The 17,637-nt window shown below is 56.9% G+C and overlaps 2 protein-coding genes across 4 annotated transcripts in view; one reads left to right on the top strand and one right to left on the bottom strand.

Moving 5' to 3' along the window:
• RPL38 (ribosomal protein L38) overlaps positions 1-17,637 on the bottom strand; it is a 314,431-nt gene that overhangs the window by 231,857 nt on the left and 64,937 nt on the right. The window lies entirely within an intron of this gene.
• The window catches only part of SLC39A11 (solute carrier family 39 member 11), a 98,409-nt gene that overhangs the window by 57,189 nt on the left and 23,583 nt on the right, over positions 1-17,637 (top strand). For all 3 annotated transcript variants that reach the window (XM_063352079.1, XM_063352080.1, XM_063352081.1), the window contains exon 7: positions 15,692-15,761. In XM_063352079.1, coding sequence (XP_063208149.1) covers positions 15,692-15,761 — 70 coding nt within the window. The remainder of the gene's footprint in view (positions 1-15,691; positions 15,762-17,637) is intronic.

The following is a 17,637-nucleotide window of genomic DNA, read 5'->3' as shown; positions in this document are numbered from 1 at the left end:
ACCAAGGCCCTCTGTCTGGTGGCTAAAACCCTCGCAAGGACCAGGTCTGGCCCTGCTCTCCTCCTCCACCGGTGGGGAAGGGGCTTGTTTTATTGCCAGCAGAGAACAGTTTTATTGACGTTGAGCCCCGTTTAGGGACGAACGTGTTTTGGTTTTGGCAATGCATCTATCTGTGGTTTCAGGCAAACGTGCGGGAAGACGGCTAATGCGCGGGTGAGCTAATTGAATGTACAGACCAGCCTCTCGCATTCAGTTTGTATTTAGTGGGCTCTGCCGGCAACCAAAAGGTTTGTTAATTTGTTCCAAAGCTGGGGCTGGCAATGTAAAGAATAAATTGATACTGACAGGAGATGCCAAACTGCAGACTGTTCCTGCTAATTAATATTCATATATGCTGGGTTTAGTGGAACATTAATTATGTATTTAATCAAGCCCTGTTTATTCTGGTTTATCTTTGTACCTTGGGTGGCTGTTATGCTGAAGACTTCAGATTAATTAAAATGTTACTGGTGTATCACAAATAACAATTAGCGAGGTGTGAGTTGAACTGCCTTTCTCTTTGTGCTGGTTTGAAGGGAGGAGGAGGAGGAGGAGAGCCTGGTAGGACGGAGCTCGTGGGACCGTGGGTCCATGGCTGGCTCCCTGGGGAGCTCCTGGAGGGCTCTGCCCTGCTCTGAGCCGGGTCGTGGGGGGTCATCGGGGGGGGTCCTCTGGTGTGGAGGTGCTGCAGAGCCTGTATCCCTGCCCCAAACGCTCATACCACTACAGGTGAGGTGGAGGACAGGACCAAGGCCATGTCCTGCAACCGTCTCCGTGCCCCGGGGCTGTCCCTGGGACCCTTGGTGGCTCAACCAGAGCCCCCGTCATTTCCCGGTGGGTGTCCGGACACGGCGGTGGACGTGCAGATGTTTCCTCTTGTCAGGTTGTGGCGATGCCCTGCCTTGCTTTCCTCCGGCAGTTGGGAAATGCGTGTTTCTCCCACAAAAACCGCTCAGGTACCTGGCCGGGATCCCGCTGGCTGCGGGGACCACAGTGCCACCTCCCTCCGTCACCCTGAGGGGCATCCCGGCCGGGCGCACCCTCCCCTGCCACCCACTCCTGGTTGCTGGCGGGCGCCAGATGATGCTTCCGACCACCCTAACGTTACCACGGAAACCTGAATTTTCCTTTTCCGTGGGGGGGGGATGGGGTGGGCAGAGCGAGGCAGCCACGGAGCCCCGTCGTCCCCTTTGCTCCAGCCCTTTCCTTCCTGCAAGAAAACATCTTGCTTTTCTGTATATTCAGTCCTATCGCTCCGTGTTTGCTCCCCGATTCAATTTTTGCGACGTTTCTGCCTCAAGTGTCACCGTTACGCAGCGGTGTCTGGGAGGGAGCAAGCAGGACGCAGCAGCAGCGTGCTCAGAGCCACGGTCATGGTGTAAGGTGACACTGACGTCCCCTGCTCGCCCCCCAGATCTCGCAGGGCTCCATCTGAGGCTTTCTCTCCCGTTCCCATTGCCAGAAACCCATTAACAAGCTGAAATTGGGTGGGTTTGTTTTTTTTTTTTTTTTCCATGAAAAGGAACAAAGCAAGGAGCTATATCCAGAATAAATTCAGCCTCGGTGGCGAAAGTGCTGCGGGGAGGAGGGAGGGTGCCGCTACGGGCAGGAGGGAAAAGATTTTTAAACGGAGAAACTTTTAGCTGGTGGCGTCTATGACAAGGACGAATGCGTCTCCTGCGAAGCTGCAGGGGGTCGGGGGGAAGGTCCCTGCACCCCCAGGTGACAGCACCCGAGCTCATCCCCCTGGGACTGTGCCTGGGGATGGCAGCAAGAGGCGCCTGGCTGCACCGTGCTTCGGCACCCGCGCCACGCTCCGGCGTCTGGCAGTGGTTTTGGGGACCCTCCTTCTCTGCTTGCCCAGGAAGGAAAGATTTAGCCCCAAAACTCATAGGTCGGGTTCTGGCCGACGTTTGGGGTAGAGGCGAGACGATGCCCCGAGGAAGGCACAGCCCGGGGCTGGCGCGGAGGAGCGGGAGCAGGATTTACAGTGCCGGCAGCCTGCTTGTGTCCCCCTGGCACCGGGCTGGCGCCGGTGTCTCTGGGCAGCCTCGCGTCAAGGCACACCGTGCTCCGGGTGGCAGTTCCTCGCATTGGTGATGGATTCAGGCCAGGCACCTCCTGCCCGTCCCCGGGGCAGCTCCGCGGCACCTCTCCGTCCCTGCGGAAGGTGCGGAGGTTGGCAGCGAGTGCTGCCGCCGCTTTGTTTTACCCCGGGGAGCGGGGAGTAGGGCGGGGGTAGCAGGGAAGTCTGTGCCAACGCGTGGTAAACGTCAAATTGATTTGAAACGCGCTTGTTTGCAGCTTCGCCTGGGAAGGAGGAGGGTTCGGCTGAGTGCCCTTGGGCCAGGTAGCGTGAGACCTGCCTGCCGCCCTCCGCACGGCGGGACTTGGCCGGGGACAGTCCTGGGGGTGAGAACCGCCCACGGAGATGCGGGGGCTCCCTGGGCGCTTGCTTTTCTTTATGGCTTCTTACAGCTTGAACCAGTTTTAATGTCCTTTTCTGTGTCTCCTGCTTTATGGCTGTCTGGAGGAGAGGAGCAGACGGCGGGGTTTGGCTCTGGTTGTTGGTTGACGTTAGTGGGGGGGGATCCTGCCTGTCCTGCCGTGCCGGCAGCTCGCCCTGCCCATCCCTGAGCTGCCGTCACCCCGTGCTGCCGGCTTCGGTCCGGCCGGCCAAAATGGGGCAAGCTGGTGGGGACCCTGGCATTGTCACCCCTTGGCCCAGTCCCAAGATGTCCCAGATGTTGCGGACATCTCCAGCGGTGGGCAGTGATTGAGTCCCATCCATCGCTCCTCGGCTGGCCTGCCCGCATGATCCTGGCATTGAGGGACGGAGGCGTGCGATGGAGGTGTGCAACGTAGGCGTGCGACGGGTTTCTGGGCATCAGCTGGCAGAGCCGTGCCCGAAACGAAAGGGTATCTTCCCGCTGGTGAGGAGGGAGCTCCGCGGTGAGGTTTGTACCTAAACCGTGGGGTGGTTTGACATCTCCCAGCTGAGCACCCCAGGCGTGGTGGTGTCTCACCGCTGCCTGGCAGTGGCCAAGTCCGGGCTCGATGTGCTCCGCCGGCGGGTGCGAGGTGGGATGCTGGAGGCTGCAGCTTTTTAAACCTTAAACCAAGGTTCAGCCAGAGTTTGTCCCTCAGACAGAGCCAGGGCTGGTGCTTTCTGTGATGGGGCTGGTCCTCGGATGGGGGCGAATCCGAGGATGCAAACGGATTGCCTGCTGCCGAGGGGCTGGGTACGGAGAGAGGGGTTCGCGGATGGCTGCAGAGCACAGAGGTTGCGTGCTGTGCTGTCAGATTGGTCTTCCTTGGGAGGGGGTGATTTCCAGGCTGGTTACTTTGTCATTAGCCAAAAATCGATTGAATTAATTCTGCAGGGACAGGCGTTCCAAAGCACTCAGCCTCCCGAGAGAGGGGCTGAGGCAATGAGTGGGAGATTGTGTCTCAATTATAAAGAAAAGTGATTATTTATATGAATGTTCTGAGAGATTGGTAACATTCATTTTGAATGATGGGGATTTTTTTTTGTTGGTCTGTTGAAATTGAGACTATTTTGCAGCTTTGACTTTAATACGCGTTTGGTACCTACTGGGGTTCGGCAGAGCGTGAGAATGGGAGCCGTTTAGCTGCACCCATTAATCCGTGTCTCGTCTGCGTGATGCCTTTTTTCCGAAATTACAGCAGACCTTCTACTGTCGCTTCTGCCGGTCGCGCTGCTGGGAATGGTTATTCCCGGGCACTCCTGGAGCACTTTTGATTGCTACTGAAAGGCGTTATTTTTAGTAAGAAAATGGAGAGGAAGACTTCTCTGCAGCTCGCCTTTCCGAGAAGAGGGTGAAAGGGAAGGCGCGGGTCAGGGAAGGTGTGCGCGTGTGCGGTGAGCGCGTTGTGCAGCGATTTGATGGAGCTGAAGAGCTGCCGAGGGTCCGGGGGAGCAGAGGAGAGCGCTGGCCCTGGCACCGGCTCAGCTCGTGACTCACGAGGATGGGAAGATGCACGTTTGAACAGTCGTGAATTTTTCACAGGTTTTTCACCTCCGGGGAGGAAAAAAACAGCCCTGGGAGGTGGCTTTCCCCGCGGCTGCTGCCCATCCCATCTCCGCTTGGCTTTCCAGAGGGACCCTTGGGGCGCGGATGCGTCAGGGAGCGAGCGGTTGTTGTTCGCAACGCTGCTGCGACGTGATGGCCCCGCGAGCCGCCGGGACAGGGAGGAGAAAGGTCGGAGGCAGCCCCCGAAGACGGTGCTGGGCGTTTTATGCCAAGCGGAGCGTCTCGCGCGGCGGTGACTCACGTGGGATGAGGAGGAGCGCGGCCGCACGCGCTCGCTCCCTCGGGGGAAGGTTGCTTTAACCTTTCGTCAAACCTCCCATTAATTGTCGCCTCATCGGCACATATTTTGACATTTTCCTCTATTAAGCACCTCGACGGAGTTAAACCACTTGCTTCAAAGTCGTTAAGCTTCTGCGCGAGGGGGTGGGAAGCGGGGGGAGGCGGCCGAGCGAGGTGCTGGCAGCGGGCGAAGGATGTGGGTGACTCTCTCAGTAGCCGCGGGATGGCTCTGCCCCGCTCCCCTGCCCAGGGCAAGGTGCCACCAGCAAAAAAACTGCTCCTGAAAAGGTGGAGGCTGAGAAGAAATCCTCCCGTCGGCACAACAGGGCTCTCCTGGGCGCCTGTGCACGCCGAGCATCGCTCCTTCCCTGTCCTCGGCGCGCACCCGAGGTGCGGGTGCCCCGCTGCGGAGCCAGGCTGTGGCACTGCCGGGGATGCGAAGGGCCCTGGCCTCGGCCCCTGGGCTGCTTTTGGCTCCGTGGCCACCGGCTCGGCTCCCTCGGGACTTCCCTGGCTCCTCCTGGGCAGATGGAGTCAGAGGTTTCGGGTCCAGGGTGCCTCGGGAAACAGTGGGTGAATAACAGCCCGACGCGGATGTAATTTCGTGTATTCCCCGGGCACGGTTGGGCAGGTCCCCTCTGCACCCGGGGGGGGTCACGGCCCGTCGCGCTGGCACTGTTGGAAGCGGGGAGAGCGTGGGCAGCGGGGCGAAGTGGCGGGGTCTCTAACGCCCCGCTGGCGGCAGCTCATATTTCAAAAACTCATTTGTAGGCAGACACCTGGAAAGCCAGCGGAGAACTGATAATGTGCATTTATCTCCGCGGCGTCGTTTTGGGTTGATGATCAGTGTTTTGTAAGCCGTAACAGCCGCAAAGGTGATAAAAGCCCATTAAAGACAGTATTTTCACCGGCTGGAATGAAGGTCCTCTGAAATATGCACGTGGAACCTCCCTTTCTTTCTTGTCCCCATCAGATCTCGCTGATCCGTTGCATTAACCGTCGGTGAGCAGTGGCCTGAGAAATCTCGTGCGTGCTGGAAATGAAACATTAAACATCCGTGATGGATTCGGGTTGTGTGGGGTCAGGGAGAGCCCGTTTCCAGCACGGGTCAGCCCCTGCTTTTAAGCTAATTATTTTGGGAAAGAGTTTTCTTCTTCCAGAGAAGCTTTTCCGTGACGAAGGAGCTTTGGGGTGTTGGGCAGTCACTTGAATTCTTTCCCATCGGGTACCTCTGGTGTAAGCAGTGCCGGTACGCTGCCCCGTCAGCTCCCGGTGATCCATTGCAGCTCGAGGGATTGAAACGATGATGCGCTTCACGTCGTGCTTCGGTAAACGGGGGAGAAAAGCGAATCAGGATGGGATGTAGATGGTCTGGCTCCTGCGGGGTGAAGCAGGAGGTGGCATTAGGAGGAGTGCCTCGTGCTACGCCATTTGCACCTTGTTTAACGGACGCAAACGCTCGAGCAAGGCTGGGAGCTTCTCTTGGACTGGTTTTTCCCTATTGCTGTTGCCGTGAGTCACCCAGAGTCACCTTGTGTCCCATCCCGCCAGGTTTGCTCCGAGCAGCGTGGGCTCGCTGGTCCCCTCCATTTTTCAAACCCCTCCCGCTCGGCTGGTGGCACCCATGCTGGGAATGCCCAATTCCGGAGGCTTTTTTCAGACAAAGCTCCTGTGAAATTGCCTGAGATCCCCCCAGGATAAGGCATTTGGTAGCCCGTTGGGGCTTAACATCCCCTTTTAATGGCATTTTAACGCCATGGCGTTGCACGCAGCAGTACGGTTCGCCTTTCCTCGTGTCCGTTCTGCTGTTAAGCGCCGGTGAGCGGGAGATTTCGGCTGTTTGCTTTTCCAGGTGACAGCTGGCTCAGCCCTGCCATCAGCTCCCGTTTTTCATCGCCCTTCGCATAACCTCGATGGGACCCACCCGCGAATCCCTGGAAAACTGGGAGGCAAAGCTGCGCCGTTAGTTTTTTGTCTTTGGAAATCAAAGCGGCAGAGTTGAGCTGTCTGGGCACGTCAGGAGCTTTTGAGGTGTTTTACCTTCTTTCAGCGTAGCGTGTGTGTGTCACGGGCCTGAGCTGCCGCTGCTGGGTGCTTTATTAACGCCTCTAATGGGTGAACTCCTGAGTTCTAGAGCCGTCCCCGGAGCGGGGAGAGGAGCTGAGCTAACGTGTGATGCTGAAGCAGCTCTGTGGTGCTTTGCCTGCAATTCCCTACCCAGAAAAGCAATTTCTCTCCATTTTCAAACTGCCTGGCCTTGCTGCGCTTTCCTACTGCCGCCGTCCCCACAAACCTTTATCGGGTTTTCCTCCCACACACCTTTTTTTCTTCCCCTGTGAGCATGGAATTACCGGAGCAGGCGCTGCAGGGCTTCCCATCGGTACCAGCCGTGCCGGAGCCGGCACCTCTCCGCACGATGTGCCCAGTTCTCTGCTCATACCAGGGCGTTTCGGTGAAAGATAGCACCGAAGGGGGTTTATTTCTCCTATTGCTTTTTTCACAGCCAGCATTTCGGAGCGGTGGGGCTCTGCTGGGCAGGATCCCCGGGGCTTCGGGGCTCTGCCCGCTCGCCGCCTGCATCTGCCCGTGGTTGCGCAGAGTCGAGAGAATAATGATTGCCCTGGACTGCTTTGTCTGAGCAAATTAATCCAGCTGATGCCTTGGGTTTTGTTTTCTCCATCCTGTCACCGTCTGTTGGCAGGGTCGGGATGGGAGCGCTGCGAATCCGCAGGGGAAAGGGGGACGGGGCCACATCCCTGTCCCACCATACGTCCCTCAAACAAAAGCTCTCGCTCCTCAGGAACCCGGGGGAGGACAGGGGACGAGTGAATAATTCATACCGCAAATAATAATACACGCCACTATAAACTGCGAATTAATCATTTAAATTTTGCCTTTGTGTTCTGCTGGAAGGCTTTTTGGTTAGGGTAATAATTAGGAGGGTTCTGGCCTCGGTAGTTGGCACCTTCTGCCAGGGCTGCCGAGACGGCGTGAAGCAAGCCGAAATCCTGCTTGGCCAATGTGACTTTGTCACAGCTCCTTTTGGCGCTGGGATCTCCGCGGACAGGTCGTACGTGTGGCTGAGGGGCTGCCTTCAGGTCAGGCACTGTCATCGCGTGATGACAGTCCACGACAGTGTAACGCTCCAGGGACCCCCTGTGTGTTCGCTCCGTCCGCCCACAACCCGCTGCTGCTCCCCGGACCCTCCTCACGTGCGCGTTTCGAGGACAAGGACTTCTCCACGGTTCTCCCCCACCGGGGAGCTGCGTCCCACCAGGGTGAGCTGAGCCGAAGCCGAGCTCTAAGGAGCAGCGATCTTTTGTAATAAACTGTGTCTTGTTTTGTTTTCGTTAAGTAGCAGGGCAGCCGTGACGGGGGCCATAAGCATTTTAAGCAGAGGATGTAGTTGTGTTGTACGTGCGTGGGCAGGTGGGCAGCGGCGGTTTCGGGCACGGGGATGGAAAACCCGACACGTGCCGATGGGGCAAGTCATGGGGCACCTTCTCTCTTACTGCCTTTGAGGGAACTGGGGCTGGGAGCCGGGGCTGGGGGCTTGTGGGGGGGTTGGTAGCCCTGGTCTTGTGCCCGAGGTGCCTGCGAGGGCAGCTGGGGCTTTGGGAGAAACCCCACTTACCAGGACAGGAGCTGGTGGGTTGTACTGGTGGGACGGGAGCTGGCGGGACGTACTGGTGGGACATACTGCCGCGTGTGTGCGCGGGTGGCAGCTAAGCAAGGCCACCTCCGGAGCCGCGGTACAATTTGTGTTTCAAATGCAAAGCGAGAGCCACCGTGTCCTGCTTTGAGGACACACTGCTTTCTGGCTTGGTTCAGTTAAAAAAGGAAAAAAAAACCCCAAACATCTTTGTAAAGTGACTTTAGCCTCCTGCTTGCTAGTCTTATAATGGTGGATACCTAGAAACCTGAAAATCACTGAAATCGGCTAATCTCTGTGCTTTCTTGCGCGGTAATAGCAAAATGATGTTACCTAGGGGGAACTGGAAGTCAGTCCTGGGGGGAAAAACCTCAGAGTTTGAACAGTGGCGACAGGGACATGCTTAAACTCTCATAGAAATACAAACCTCATTATAGCAAGATTAATTTCCCACTAGGAACTTAATAGTTCTTCAAAGAGCAGGATGAATAATTGATGGCATGTTGGCATCCGTCGTACCTTCCTAAAGGAAGCGTGTTCGTTTGCTGACCCAGGAGAATTAGCTTGATAAATCCTCGCAGGAGGAGCTGGTGTCGCTCCGGGCTCCGATAACGCTGCCGCCAGGCTGGGGATGCCGCCAGAGCAGGGATCAGTGCGGGTAAAGCATGAAGGTACGTGTCGCTGTCGCAATGCTTGGTATTACAGAGGAGAAGGACTTGGGCAGCCCTTTATGAGCCCGGCGGTGTCGCTTCATTTAATTAGAGGACGCTTTTGCAATGCGCCTTGCAAGCGTGTCTCTGGCCCGGTGTCCATGTCGGCACCCGCTGTCCCGTGTTGCACCGGGTGCGCGTTAACCTCATGCAAAGGGTCTCCTCAGCATCGCAGGCTCTTCCCTTTCCTCACAAAGGCAGACATTTGCTGCTGTTAAATCCATAATTCTTGCCGTTTCTTTCAAAGCTCTGCAGGCACAAACCTCCGCTGAGCCGCGCTCTCCGTATCCACCCCAGAAATCCGCTGTCCCCGGCGGGCAGCGCTGCTGCTGTGGGTGGAAGTTATTTACAAACCCTGCTTTTCCTCTGATCTTCGCCCTCCCTCCCAGCCCAAGATTTTTGCCTCCGCTCAGACTGCGGGATCCGTGAGTTGCTTCTCTTTTTATTGTCACCGCAGATGATCCTCCTTCTCCTCCTCCTCCTCCTCCCCTGCCCGGGAGAGCCATGCTGCATCCCCAGGGGAGTTTCCCTTCCCTTTTTTTAAGGCAAAGACACCCATGGGTGGGCGACGGCTGGGCTGTGCCGCCGGCAGCAAGGCACAAGCTCCAGGATGCTGCGACCTCATTTTCATTATTCCTGAAATCCTGCCTACGTGATGACAAACTGATTTGGAGAGAAAAGTGAATTTTGTTTAGTGGATTCTTCTTTTTTTTTTCCACATAGGATGTAGTTTTCTGTGCACTGCCTATTTTCTTGCTTTTCATGGCATAGAAGAGTAACATAATAACTGGGGTTAACTTACTTGCCTCTGTAATTTATCAAGGCCCCCTGAGTGATGCTTGCTATTTACTCCGTTGGATTTCTAGGGGATCTGAAGGGCTTTTATTTTCAGTTGGTTTTGTGAACAGGCCTTCTCCCGAGGATTACGAGCAGCTTCCCACGGTGGCTGCGAAGCTCGTTTCGCGCTCGAAAACGCAGCTGGCGAGGGCAGGAGCTCGGCGAGCCCCGCGAAACCCGGTGCCCGGGTTTGCAGGAAGGTTTTGCTGGTCGCTGATTGGGACGGAGAGCGGGCGGCGGAGGGCCGTGATCCCTGCCTTGCCTGCATAAGCTGCCCTGAATAGGATTTAAAATCGCAGCCTGCTTAATTCCACCCGGTTCTTTCCGCTTGCCAAGCTCTTGTTGACTCAAGCAGTGGGTGATAAGGGAGAGGTTTGATGGGATGGGGTCAGCCATTCCACTTTCAAGTTGATCCTTTGAATTTAAGGCTCATGTGGCGTTTGCAGCCGCGGGCGCTGGGGGACGAGCCCCTGGATGTGAGCCTGGAAGCAGCCGCTCCGGGCAGGGCTGGAGCCGGGGCTTCTCGGGAAATAGATATATGGAGAGCGCAAGAGCAAAGAACCAGCGTTCAATGCTGTGGGCAGCAGCAGAAGGCGATTTCGGATCGGGGAAAAGCAGGCAAAACCAGATTTCAGACTGGGGGAAATGGGCAAAACCAGATTTCAGAGCAGGGAAAGCAAAGCAGCTTCCCAGGTGAGTTCAATCTCCCGTAGTCTCCCAACTTTTGCGTAGTTTGGGGGTTTCCTCCCCTCTGATGACGCACAGCACCGTCAATGTGACCCGAGCAGTGAGTCGGGGCTGGCTGGAGCCGTCTGTGTTAACGACGGCCGAGCCGTCTGCTTCCCAAGCAGAACCATCTCTTCAGTAGATCTCTCCTTTTTAAAGTCATTTGTGTATTTTGTACGTTATCCTTGTCCAGGTTTCTGGTGTCAGGGCTGGTTAGGAGCTGGCAGAGCTGCATCCAGGTGCCCCAGGACCATCCCACGTCCACTGTGGGCTGCCTCGATGCCGGCACCTCGCTCCCGCCTGAGCAAACCTTCCTCTCCTCCCTGCCCAGGAGAAGACTTCCCTGGAAAGCGCCGCACGAGGCGCTTTTTTTGGGCTAGTCCAAAGGCAAGACGCCCTCCTGTAGCCCAGAGCATCTCGGCAATGCACCATCTCCGGAGCCCTCGTGGTCCCTGCGGGGCTGGAGAGCTCTGGCCTCCGCGGGACCGTCCCGGCGTGGAGCGGGTGCAGAGATTTCCACGCCGAGGGGGAGGAGATGGATCAGTGGTGGGCCTCAGCCCGAAGCCCATCCCAGCCAATTCCTCTGCTCCTGTGGATTAGAGCAGACAGACGGGAACGCTGTCACTGTCCTCCTGGCTCAACGAGAAGGAACATCTCGTGCTGTTTCACAGCTCTGCTGATGGGGCACTGAAGTGAAATTAAAGGAGAAATAACAGCAGGGCGGTAGCAGCATCCTGCACACACCCGAGTCCCCTCTGCTCGCCGCTGCTGGAGTGCCGCTGCTGGAGCTGGGGACCTCAGGCCAAGCGTGAAGGTGTCGGAGGTGCTCTTGGATTAAAATGCCGTCCTCCTTGACGACGGTTCGTGCGTAGTGTAAATCTCTCCTTGGCTGCTCTGCTCAGTGCTGTGGCCGTCGTGTCTTACCGCGCCATCACCTTCTGCCGGCCCCTGCTGCCTTGACATGACGCTGTGCTCCTCTAGCTTGGCTCTGCTCCACAGCCCTTCCCTCTGCACCGACTCCTCCTTGCTGGGATGTTCCCTCTGGGCTTTTCCTTTCCATATTTTGCGCTGGCTGCCTTCCCTGTGAAGGTGCTTTTTGGGCTCAGAGCAACGCTCTTGCTAGACCTGCGTGCTGTCCCTGCTCCCGCATGGCGTCCTCCTCCTGTGCCCGTGGCTTACCATGGCATTGGTCTGAATGTGCCCTCTGGAGCGCTGTGCCCTGCTTTGGAGTCCACAGCACAGGAAGGACACGGAGCTGTTGGAGCGGGGCCAGAGGAGGCCCCGGAGATGCTGGGAGGGCTGGAGCCCCTCTGCTGTGGGGACAGGCTGAGAGAGCTGGGGGGGTTCAGCCTGGAGAAGAGAAGGCTCAGGGGGGACCTTCCAGCCCCTTCCAGTCCCTAAAGGGGCTCCAGGAAAGCTGGGGAGGGACTCTGGAGCAGGGAGGGGAGCCATGGGATGAGGGGGAGCGGTTTCAAGCTGAAAGAGGAAAGATTTAGATGAGATCTGGGGAAGAAATTCTTGGCTGTGAGGGCGGTGAGCCCCTGGCCCAGGTTGCCCAGAGAAGCTGTGGCTGCCCCATCCCTGGAGGGGTTCAAGGCCAGGTTGGCCGGGGCTTGGAGCAACCCGGGCTGGTGGGAGGTGTCCCTGCCCAGGGCAGGGGGTGGCACTGGGTGGGCTTTAAGGTCCCTTCCAACCCAAACCATTCCGTGGTTCTGTGATCCTGGACACAGCAACAGCCAGAAGCTAAGGGAGAGTGGAGGAGGATGGCGGGGCTTGGCCCCAGAGATGGTATGAGCTCCCAGAGCAGGGAAGAAGGGTTCCCCTTGGCTTTGGGGCTAGTGGACAGTCCGTGGTGCTATGAAAATGCTCTGGTTTTGATCAGCTCTGCATATCAGTAAGGACACCTATGGATGTCATGCTTTTGCCCTCGCCACCGCCATCAGCAGGCTGCCGTAACAGATCCCGCAGCCACCCAGCATTAACGACAGGAGTCTCTGCAGTGACCCTCCAGCACGGTTATCGCTTTGCAGGCTGAGGTTTTGAAGCTTTTTTTTTTTTTTTTTTCTTTTCTCAGAAAACAAGCAGAGAGGAAAACATGCCTTTGCGACGAGCCCTGCCAACGGAGAGGTTTGCAGCTGATCCTTAAGTTAGTGTAGGATTAGTCTGATCCCCGGGTAATGCCTTATCAGGATAAAGCATCTTGAATTGTAAAGCCAAGGAAGCCCGAGAGAGGCAAAATCCGTTTGTTTAGGTTAAATAGAAGCGTTTTCTTGACAGTGGCTGAGATTGGTCACGTTTTTCTTTCTTTGTTCTGCAACTCAGCAGAGAGACGCGGAATTAACGCCCCAGCCTGCGCCTTTGCCACGCGGGCTCTCCAGCTGACAGGCTTGTGCGGGGCCACCGGTTCTGCCAGCTCCATCACCAGTTGCGAGAGGGGCTGACAACAGCTTCAGCCACTGAAAGCCTCTGAAAAACCCTCTCCGACATGGAAAGGTTTCCCAAGGGACATGCCTTCCACCCTCTTTCCCATCCCAAGCCGTAGGGCTTTTGCCTTGCCCTCCACAGGGTGGTGGCTGCCGTAGATCCTTCCGTCACTCGGGGTTGCCCGGGGCTGTGCTTCTCTCTGCCGTTGCTCGCCACGGTGCCAAGAACCACAACTCGCACAGGGCTGTTTATTTTTCAAGCCGACGCCTGAGCTTTCGGGGGGTGAGGAGATCCGCTCTCCCCTACCCATCGCCACTGACCTCATGTCCCAAGTCATCCATTTGCAGGGCCTTCAGCGCGGCGTATCTCTAAGTGGTTGACATAGAAACATTAACCTTTCTCTTCTTGTGTCTTTCCCCACCTGAAAAAGCCACTTCGGGCTATTTACAATTTGAGTGCGTGCAGAATACCCGGGAGAGGGGCTGCGGCCGGAGGGCTGAGCTGGCTGTGAGTCTGGGCAAACTGGCAGCGAGCTCTTTCGCTTTGGTTTCCGTGTAAATCTCTGTGCATCTGCTTGATTACCTGCAAACCAGAGGCGGTTTGAGGTTTGACATCTTCTTTTGAAAGAGGCTGAACCCGTGCTCTTGGAGTGGCGCAGTGAACGCCTGATCTTGGCGGGCTGTTCTAAATGAAATACTCGAAGCAAATCTCGGCGACGGGCCGCGCGCGTCACACGATGCCTGCTCCCTAGGATGAGAGGCTTCCCCAGCCTCAGCAGCGACGGTGGGACGTGCTGGGGTCCCTGCTGCTTCTGGGACACCGGACTTGCTTGGCTGGGGGTCCCGTGGGACCGTGGGACGGTTCGTGGTTGCACTTGTCCTGCCCCAGCTCTCGCGTCCCCTCGGGGGGAGCGGGGACCTGGGCGAGCCCGTGGCCAGAGGCCGCGGTGTCACCTCCTCCTCTCCGTGCTGCCGAGCATCTCCACCGCGCTGCAGCTTCCACCGTCGCCTGCTCCACCCTCTCCCAATAAGCAGTTCACTACGCACCATCTGTTGATTTTAATTCCCCATAATTTGTTTCCACGTCCATGTGATTTGTACTTCCATTAATTGTGCCGCTGCGTTTCTTATTCCACGAGACTCGCTTTGCAGCGGGGCTGCAAAAAGCGTTATGGCTTTTCCCCTCTGTCAAAGCTATTTTCGTTATTCACACAAATTAGCACTTTTGTCCTTTGGATTTTGCTCTCTGGGCGAGTCTTGCTTAAAAAGAAATCTTTTGGAAGAGCAATGCCAGACCCGTTTGTGCGGAGTTTCGTTACGTCCCGAGAGCCGTACTGAGCACAGCCATTAAACATTAAACGTCTTTATAAAGATCTGCCTCCAAAGTTTGCTCAACCCAGCTCCCGGGTGGGTGGGGGGGGGGCACGGGGAGCGCTTTGCACAAGAGCTTTGCACAAGAGCGTGATCCCTCCCGGGGCCGGCGTCTGCCTCGGTTCCCCTGGCTGGCTCTCTAGCTGGAGTTATCACCCACTCGCGGTATTTTGGGGACAACTCGGAGCCTCCTTGCCCCGTAACTCTGTGCATAGGGTCGTTTTCCCTGTCTCCATCCCGAGCCTCGGATCAGGGCTCTGAGAACCTGTCAAGTGTTTCAGTTCTCCACGCTCAGCCTGGACTCGAGGATGCAAATGCCGTGATTATCCCAGTTAGTGCTGCTTTTTATGGTCCGTTTCCAAGGCAACTGGAAATTCAGAAGACCACAAACACACACACGGCCCTCTTTGTCTGCGCCCTTATCCTCCAGTACGCAGGTAAACACTCTCCGTGACATTTTCAACCTGTTCGAATGCTCATCTGAACGGTCCCCACTGTCCCCTCGCGTGGCTGCCAGCAGCCGGAGCGGCTAATTGCCTCTTTTGAAGGCTGTAAAGCCCAGCCAGCTACACAGACAGGTTTGCTTTTGTTCTTGGCATGGTTTTTCGCCCCCCCACCCCGCCTTGCTCAGAGGGGAGTGATACCAAAAACAAAAAAATGGGGATTATGAACAAAGGAGGGGGGAAAAAAAAACAAAAAAAGCAAAGGTTTGATGCCTTCTGAAAATAAGATTATTTTTTTTCTGGGAGGGACGAGGGAGCTGTGGCGGTGGCGGGAGGGTAAGAAAAATTTGCGCGAGGGCAGGAGGGGAGCGGGAAAGACGGAGCGGTTTCTGCCCGAGGAGCCGCAGGGAGGAGGCAGTGGGGGATCGTGGCGCTCCCGCACCCGCTGCGCTCCTGGGACGGCTCCGCGGCGGCTTTTCTTTGGGGTTTATGGCAAAAATGGTAATCTGAAGTTACGGGATTAACTGTGATCTAAAATAATCTGCAAGGTGGGGATTTTCTCGTGGCGTTTGGGTTTCCTGCTGCTTTGCAGACTGTCTGTACAGGCGTTGGGCTGGGATTTGGGCACGGGGAGACCAGAAGCCGGGGAGGTGACATTGCCGGGAGCCCGGTCCTGGCTTGGCTCAGCTCTGGGGGACTTGATGGGAGAAGTCGGTGTTTGGTTCTTCTGGAACCCCCCGTGGCACCAGTTCGTCTGCACCTTGCAGAGGCCCATTCTCTGCAGAGAGGTTTATCCATCCAGAATCCTTTTGACCAGACTTTTGACAATGCTCCTTATTAAAACAGTATTTCTGCTGGGGGGGGATTGGCATCTTTTCCCCTCCAGTGCACCCATAAACACAGAAATCTCTCCTCTCCGTGTTGGCTTCCTGAGAAACTGTTGCTTTGGGGCAGAGTGGGGAAGTGCCCTGGGCAGCGTGGCAGGCTCTTACGTTGATTAAATGAATTTAGATTAAAATGAGAAGGGTAACGACCTGGCCCGGAGTCCTGCTTTCCTGCTCACACCGGTCTTTGCTCCGTTGAAGCGCAGGAGGAGGGACGGTCTCAGGGCTGTTGGAGGGTCTGACCTCACTGCTTTTTTTCCTTCCTGTTTCAGAGGGTCTGGCAGTGGGAGTTGGATTCGGGGCTATTGGAAAATCAGCATCTGCGACCTTCCAAAGCGCCAGGTAAGCCGCAACGCCGCTTCTGCTTCGCGAGCATCAGGGTTTGTGTGTGCCTTTGCCTCTTGGAGGTTGTCTGTCTGTCTGTCTGCCCCACATCGCTCCCAAGCCAGGGTGGCTGGAGATGCATCGACTGAAACTTGTCCAGAAACGCAAATGTGGGCAGAAGGAGCAGAAGAAATTCCTCGTGCTGTTGCATTTTTCCTAGTGGTTGTGCTTTGTCAGACGTGAAAAAAGGCTTCTGTCGTCGACGCCTGGTTTCCGCAATGATTCTGTGTTTCTGCCTGGCTGGGCAGATGGATGGAGCCGGGGGGGGGGGCTGACGGGGAGGAGGCAGCACGTGTGGGTACCACCGCGGGGTGCTGCTGGGGGAGACGGGGTGGGAATAGGTGCGCACAGCCCCCGTCCCTCCGGGGATCTGGGGGGTGCTGGGCTGCACTGGGGGCACTCGCAGCCCCCTCCCCGTGCTGCTCGCCGCCAAGGGGTTTGCCTGTATCACACTGGGTTTTTTTTTCTCCTCTCCCTTACCCCAATTAAACATCCCTGGTGATGCCGCCGGTTTGGCTGAACGCTAGTAGCTGTTTCTGTGTTGGGGAGCTTCTCCAGTCGGGAAATTCAGAGGAAGGGGAGAAAAATCCCTTGAAGATAAGACTTGAAAGCCAGAGACATGTCAGTCAGGTTGAGGTAGGGTGAAATTTTAACCTGGGCAAGTCCCTTTCCTCGGGGCCAGCAGCAAGAGTTTAAAGGTGATTGTGAGCAATATGGAGTGGCGGAGGCTGTCGGGAGCCGGGACATCTCCTCTCCCCAGTGCCCCTGCCCCATATCTCCATGGGTCCCTGCAAGGATGCCGTCATCTTCTCGTCCCCATCCTGTCGCAGCTGCGCTGGGACCAGTCGTGGCTCCGTTTCCCACGGAGCAGGCAGGCTCCCTGGCACCAGCTCCTCACTCTCCCATCAGAGAAATGTGATTTTCCACAAAAGCAGCATCCCCAAGGGGTAGGAGCAGCTGCTGGAGCTGTTGCAAAGCATGCCATGGTTTTGTTTTTCATTCCTGACAAGCAGGGCCACTACATTCTGGAATTGGTGGCAATGAAGACCCTCAATCCTCCCGGCCATCCCTGCCCTCCGGCTCCCGGCCATCCCTGCCCGCCGGCCCCAGCCTCGCCAGCAGCCGGCTCGGTTTTCGGCAGCATCAGCGTTGCTCCTGCAAAACCTTTTGTGCGTCACTCCAGGACCGGTGTGAACACGGGGGGTTAGTTCAGCTCCTCCAAACTGCCTGGGGAGGGTTTGGGCTTCGGGTGTGTTTTTATACCAAGCGGGGGCAAAACCTGGGCGTACTGGGGGGTGGGTGACGGCAGGGAGAGCCCTGCTGCTCCCAGCAGAGCTGAAACTGGGCTGATTGCTAAAGAAATGGGAGAAAGGAAGAAGTCTGGTGTGAAGCGGGAGCCGGAGGAGCTGCCTGGGCTCTGGAAGAGCTGCTGGCACCTCTTGGCGGCTGGCTCGCAAACGGCACCCTGCTGCCGAGCTCCTCCACCTGCCCAATTCCCATTGAATTTTACCCCCGCGGCACGCCGCATTCCCTCCGCCCTGCGCGTGCCAGACCCACGCTGTAGTTCTACGCGGTTTGGGGCCACGCAGCGTGTTCAGCCTGTGAATAACCTGCCCCAACCCTTAGGGCTGTGGATGAAAGCCGTGGGTCCTGCCGGAGCATCCGTGGCGTCCCAGGGATGGGTTTGGAGCCCTCCAGCTTGTCCAGCCCCTTCTCTGGCCGGGCATAAGCTGTGCTCACGAGGACCACGCAAAGACACGAGCAAAACCTTTGGTACCCGATGCCCTGTTGCATCCCTGGCTGATGTGCGCATAATATATACACGTCCTGACAG

Source organism: Chroicocephalus ridibundus, chromosome 14 (genome assembly GCF_963924245.1).
Source record: "Chroicocephalus ridibundus chromosome 14, bChrRid1.1, whole genome shotgun sequence".
NCBI lineage: Eukaryota > Metazoa > Chordata > Aves > Charadriiformes > Laridae > Chroicocephalus > Chroicocephalus ridibundus.
Note: the sequence above shows the minus strand (reverse complement) of the source record. Positions and strands in the feature narration are given on the sequence as shown.